The 6,510-nt window shown below is 44.1% G+C and overlaps 2 protein-coding genes across 4 annotated transcripts in view; both read right to left on the reverse strand.

Annotated features, from left to right (window-relative positions):
• The window catches only part of Frem1 (FRAS1 related extracellular matrix 1), a 171,269-nt gene that overhangs the window by 116,801 nt on the left and 47,958 nt on the right, over positions 1–6,510 (reverse strand). For all 3 annotated transcript variants that reach the window (XM_023715844.1, XM_012514849.2, XM_023715845.1), the window contains exon 6: positions 4,225–4,548. In XM_023715844.1, coding sequence (XP_023571612.1) covers positions 4,225–4,548 — 324 coding nt within the window. The remainder of the gene's footprint in view (positions 1–4,224; positions 4,549–6,510) is intronic.
• Positions 1,025–2,303, reverse strand: LOC101592151 (heterogeneous nuclear ribonucleoprotein C-like). Its single transcript, XM_004631717.2, has 2 exons — positions 1,801–2,303; positions 1,025–1,761 (listed from the first exon to the last, which is right to left on the reverse strand). The coding sequence occupies exons 1-2, from the start codon at positions 2,115–2,117 to the stop codon at positions 1,194–1,196; spliced, it is 885 nt and encodes a 294-aa protein (XP_004631774.1). The 5' UTR covers positions 2,118–2,303; the 3' UTR covers positions 1,025–1,193.

Here is a 6,510-nt window from a genome sequence, read left to right on the forward strand (position 1 = left end):
TTCATCAAGTATAAGCTTCTATGAATTATAACTGCCCTGATGTGGTATATGCCTTTAAAACACAAGCAAAAGGGCCGGGGAGATGGCTCAGTGGAATAAGTGCTTCCCTGGCAAGCACAAGGGCCTGAGTTCAATCCCTGGTTCCACAAAAAAAAAAAAAAAAAAAAAAAAAAAGTACCTAAAGTTGGCTCATAATTGCACATGTTTATAGGGACCAACATGGCATTTCAACACGTTCGTACAGAGTGCGATGACCCAATCAGCACAACTGGCACACGCGTATCCCCCAATGGCTATCATTTCCATGTTTGAAACTTTGAAAAATCCTCTCTATTAGGCATTCTGAAGTACATAATGAAAGCTTGTAGCCATGGTTACTTTATTATGCTAACTAGAACATTAGAGACACCCCCCTCTGCCCACCTGGCCCTCATATTCATTAGCCAGCCTCTCTCCACCCTCCCTTCTCCTCAGGTTCTATACTCTGATCCTTCCGAAGTTTTTTTTCTCCACTAAAGAATTTATTAATCTGAAGTTGTCAGCCATGGTGGAGCAGTGTCCCTTCATCTGCAAGCACTATTTTACCACAGCCCTAGTGCACTCAGGCCTCTGTGAGGGAGAGGCTTTGCACCAGAGTCTCTCAAGGGTGCACATGCTCCCATCTCACCTGGGAGTGCGTGGGGCTGCTAGGGACATTTTTGGTTTCACAAAATATCTGTTGGCAGTTGTGCATAGAGCCAGGGATGCAAACATCCAACCACTCAGAGGACCACTCCCACCACAAAGCATTATGTGACCCAAAATATCAGTGGTGCTGACTGAAAGGCACTCTTGTTTAAAAGCATCTATGCTGCTAGATAGATAGATAGATAGATAGATAGATATAGATATAGATATAGATATAGATATATATTTTTTAAAAAAACCATACGACCTTTTTATTGTTAAGTCATAAAGAGGTATCAAAATTAAAAAGCAAAAATTACAGGAGAAGACTTAACAAAACTACTAGGAGCATCAGAGGAAGTAAAAATGGTACTAGGCGCAGGGCAATTATGAACATGGTAGGACACAGGGAGAACAGTGAGCATGTGCTGAAGATACTAGGGGAGAGGATCTGGTGAAATTTTGATCTTAGACAAGCGCCTAGATAAAGAAATAATGGGACAAGACTTCTAAACCAAACTATGTGCTTAAGAGTCATCCTCGCCATTGACGCTGTCTCTGTCATCCTCTCCTTCCTCAGCCTCTTTTTCATCATCCTTGATCAACTCCAGCTGGTCCTCCGCCCGATCTTCATTTTCATCATCATCCAGTAGATCCCCCTCCTCAGCAGAATCATCTGCAGCACCCTCAGATTCCATCTTCACATTAGTCTCATCTTTCTTTTGGGAGGTGCTGGTCTGCTCCTCTTCGGTCTTATCATTCTTCATCTCCACTGCTTGTTTGCTCTGTTCCTTTTCAATTTTTTCTAGGCTTTCCAGTAAAGAATCCACTTTTTGTTTTATCTGGGTCAACTCCTTCTTAATGGCCTGAAGATCATCACCTTTCAACTTTCCAGACTTGGATGAAGATCCACGCTGGCCACTCTTAGAATTGAAGCCACTTTTGCCTCTTTGGGAGGTGTTTCCTGATACACGCTGGCATTTCGAGGGCACTACAGCCCGAGCAATAGGAGGAGGTGGAGGAGCACGTGCTGGGTAACTGTACATCCTGTCATAATAATCACGTTGAAAGTCATAGTCCAAGTCAAAAGAGGAGCTGAGTAGAGGGGACGGAGAAGGGTGTTCTGGTGCTGACCCGTACATCTCCGCTGCAGATCGTTTCACACCTGCTTTTCCTCTGTTCAGTTTTGGCTCTGCAGCCAGATTAATATTTAAAACCTGGCCAGCAATCATTCTGCCATCCTCTCCAGCTACAGCAGCCCGAGCATTTCTCTCATTAACATACTGGACAAAGGCAAAGCCCTTATGAACGGAGCAACCCACAATTTTGCCATACTTCGAGAAGATGGCCTCCACATCAGATTTCTTCACCACCAGAGTGTTCAGATTCCCAATGAACACACGGGAATTCATGGAGCAAGGATCTGTCTTGTTGGTAACATTGCTAGCCATTGTGTTTGATGATAAAGTTGCTTACAGTGACAAAAACTGTAGCTGAAGATCAAAAAAATCTCACAGGAGAGATGAGAGAAGAGATTCGATTCCGAATCCCCTGCTCCCAGGTTCTACGTGCAGTTGACTGCTGCTCGAGGTCAGCAACGCGGCAGCGACCGCTCAGTCTCCGTCTCTTCACAAAATGGCCGATATATTTTTAAATATCTAGAACTTTTTTTTGTTCTCATGAAATCTATAACTAATAAGTTGAGGCTACATGGTAAGATTTGAGCTTTATTGCATGCTATGTATGTATTATACCAGATATTGACAGAGATATAATACATACATGCAAAGCACCTTGCTTGCTTCTGAAGAAGTCTACTTGAAAGGATGGGAGAAAAACCAGATTGCCATGTACCTACAAATATTAAATAAGAAGAGAAACAGTGTGGCAAAGTAGTAAACTACAAATGAAACTCAAGGGGCCAGCCAGACAGCTCAGCGAACTAAAGCACCTGCTTAGGCACAGCACAGTGACCAGGGTTCGATCCCTGGTATGCCGTGCCAAAGCCGTCCCCAGGACACACTGAGAAGGCAATTGAGACTGGGTGTGGTGGCTAGTGCCCGTAATCCCAACACTTGGGAGGCTGAAAATAAGAGGATCGCTGAGAGTCAGATCTACATAGTGAGACCCTGAACACCCTGCAGACCCTGTACCAAATACATAAAAAAATAAATAAATAAAATAAAAATGAAACTTGAAGGAGGCAAGAGATGCTTTTCTTGGAGTTGTAATGTAAAATACACATTAGGTTGGGCCACAGGCCAGGTCTTTCACCTACATGCTTAAAAAGTATATACTCTCCACTGAGAATATTGAGTTACCTTCTAAAAACAACAACAGCAACAAAATCACATAGCCCGAAGGTTCTTCTTTACAATTCCATTATACAATTGCAGAAAATACTCCCAGGAAACAGCTAAAATAGCAATGCTGTATGGGTGAGCTCAAGGTAACAGTAGTCATAAAATGAAAAATTCCCTCCTAATAATAGGAAAAGGCAGAGAGAGAAGACAGAAGGAAAGGAAAGCCAGCTGCCACATTGGTACTGCACCACGAGGAGGGAATAAAAGCACAGGGCAGAGTGAAGCATTTCTAGTCTGAAGGCTCTTGACTGCCTGTGAGGCTAAACGCTGGAATGCCTAAATTACACAGAGGACAGTTTGCCAACCCCCAGGGACACTCATTTTCCTTAATAAACCTGAACTCCACACTACATCAATCTGCTCATTTAAGTTTTCCATCCTGTTCGAATCAACTTGCTGGTGGGGCCTTAAAGATGTGAAGTGTCATTATGTGCAGGGCAGGCCTGGAAGCAGCTCCTCTCTGGCCCCATTGTCACGTGCAAAGCAAGAGGAAACGTGAACCTAGCGCAGAGCAGGTTTGAATCAGGGAGAAGGAGGACTCCCTGCAGGAAAGCCTGTCAGTGAAATCAGTTCCCATTGAGACTATGGAATCTCCTCCCCACCTTGGTGTTGTAATTAAAAATCAAGTGCCCCCCATAAAAAGCTCCCACAAACAAAAAGGAACAAAAGACTTTGTCAACAAGAGGTCATGAACAAACTCCTCTCACATCAATACTCTATGTGTGGAAGGTTGTGGAAGGACAGCAGGCACCAAACTAGAAAGCCTGAGCCAAAAGTGGCCCTCCAAAAACATTTTTAGAGTTGGCCAATATATTTTATAATTTTAAATTATATTTTTTAAATTTAAAAGTTAAAAAACAATTTTTAAAAAATATTAAATGACAAACGACAGCTACAGCAACCTGGGTACCCGAGTTTCCATGTGATGCTGAGGCTCTGGAGCTGAGCCACAGCTACTTGGTGACACTGTGGCTCCTTCAGTTCGTCACACCACAGCCTCTCTGTGAGGTCTGCTGATTTGTTTGACCTGCCTGGCTTTCCTGGTTTTTGCTTGCATCCTGATTCACAGTAAATGATTCTCTTCTGAAGCAACAGATGTGCAAAGGAACCTGAACCTGAGAGTTAATGAAATTATCCACTTAAGTGGCTTTGTGAGTACCCACCAGGCTGGATGCTTTGCCTGTCTTCTTCTTACCTCATAATGTCTCCTCTCTGAGTGGCTGTTGTTTGGTGGCTGATAAGCAATTTGCAGGTCACTGAGGTCTTTCCAGCTAAATGAGGAAATAGGTTGAGTGTGATCCAGGAGGTGAGTGACATAGCCCTGGAGGGGGGCTTTTGTGATGTTGAACACCAGCAATGGTTTAGGGGTCTCGTCCTCTTCGCAGTCCAGAACAGAGGTGGTCAAAGAGGTCAGGATGAACTGATCCACTTCCAGAATGAACATGGACATGAATGCAGCCCTTGGAATCTGGTTCGGAATGCCAGCTCTGATAGAGATGGGCAGCCACGCGCTCTCTGACTTTGGAAGGAGAAATAAAACACAGAGGAGCAGATGATAGGAATGAAGCTATGGTATACAGGGTTAATGGCATGGCGTGTAAGAAAGCTACAGCCTAGTGTGCATCCAGCTGTGATCTCAAGCCTAGCTGTGCATTAGAAGCACCAAGGGAGCGTTAAACACATGCTGCTAATCAGGATCCAGCTCCAGACATCTAACTGCTCCAATGAAGGGACAAGAAAAATAGTATTTTTAGAACTCTCCAGACTCCAATATGCAGTCATATTAAAAGGAAACAACCACTTTAGTATCCAAAAGAACTATGCTTTTGATTCTGTCTCCAGAACATGTCATTTATGTGACTGCAGACAAGTTATCCAACTACTAAGTTTCCTTTGCTTCACATCTAGAAATAAAAATTCCATACTCCCAAGTATTAAGTAGAGACTAAGTGAAGTACCCAAGCAAAGCAGCTGGCAGTGGCTGGAACAACCCAGCAACCTCTCCTGGTCATCCTGCCCATCTTTTGCCCAGTGCGTCTCTAAAAATATTTTTAATCTTCTATTTATTTGGTATAGGATCTCGCTATGCAGCTCAGATTTGTAGTGATCCTCCCGTCTCAGCCTTCCCAGAGCTGGGATTACTGGTGTGCAGTACCACGTCTGGTTTGGCAGGCTCGTTGCTCCTGGGGGGCAGGGCCAGCACAGCCTTCACTACTGGGGATCCAACCCAGATCCTTGTGTTTACCAGGCAGGTACTTAGCCCACTGAGCTATCTCCCCAGGCCTGCCAAGTGATTTTAAAAGGTGAGGGAAGGATGAAGGGAAAAAAATGCTTTTATAACTCTATTCATGCACCTAAAAGAGAGTTGCTCAGCTGTCTAGTACAGCACAGTGAGTGACTGCTTTGTTTTGGTTCTTTCATTCATTGTAGTGAATGTTCAGGCTAGAAATGCATTCTCCCAAAATAAGAGAGCTATGAGTAAAAGAACTCTCAAAGAAACCATGCAATGGCTTCACAGAACCCAAGGTCTCAGTAAATGTTTCAGATAGGAAGAATCCCATAGCAATGCATCCCATTGTTTAGAGAACGATTCCACTTCTTCTGGAAGATGACCATTCCTGGTCTAGCTTCAAAAGTTTAGCAGAATGAAATGAATGTGGCTTTAGTAACTGACTATGGTCCTGTCAACAGTGGAGATGTTTGGACTCATAGGATCTGACCCCATGTTTGCTGGAAATACCAGACAAAGAAATCTACTTCAGATGGCTTACCTGATCAGTTAGACTGAACCACTTCAAAAGTTTTTTCCCTCAAGATCTTAAATCTAAAATCATAGGTTCTAAAACTGAAACACTACATCTTCTGGAGGAGAAAGTAGGTACAAATCTTAAGGACATAGTGGTAGGCAGAGCATTCATGAACAAAAATCAAACTGCATGGGAAATATTTCAAAGGTCAACAATTGCGATCTCATCTTTTTTTAAAAGTTTCTGCATGTCGAAAGAAATCATCAAGAGAGTAAAATAAAAACCCACAAAGTGGGAAAAAATTATAGTGGACTATCCTTCAGACAAAAGACTCCTAGCTAGAACAAACAAAGAACTTTTAAAAATCAGGCTTCCAGACTCCTAGCCCAGGTCCGGTGAGTGTGTGGAGACCTTCCTGCTCACCTGCACCGGCGGGACCAGTCCCAGCCCAGGCACAGCGTGGGCCGGACCCTCTCACACCCCCTCGGGCTGCCCCCCACCACTCCGCCATACCTCCCCCACCCCTCCCGCCCAGTAGGAAATTCTGCTGACTTCCGGGAACACCCAGACCCAGTCCTAGCCCAGGTCCGCAGCGGAAAGGAGCTGAGCACAGCAGCCAGACCTAAGCCAGACTCAGCTGGATAAGTCCAAACTCTGTAGAGCTCCACCTGAACTTCAGTACGTGTGAAGGTTATAACTACAGCAAAGATCTACAACAAAGGGCAGAAGACAGT

This window comes from Octodon degus, unplaced genomic scaffold (genome assembly GCF_000260255.1).
Source record: "Octodon degus isolate 3935 unplaced genomic scaffold, OctDeg1.0 scaffold00044, whole genome shotgun sequence".
Taxonomy (NCBI): Eukaryota; Metazoa; Chordata; class Mammalia; order Rodentia; family Octodontidae; genus Octodon; species Octodon degus.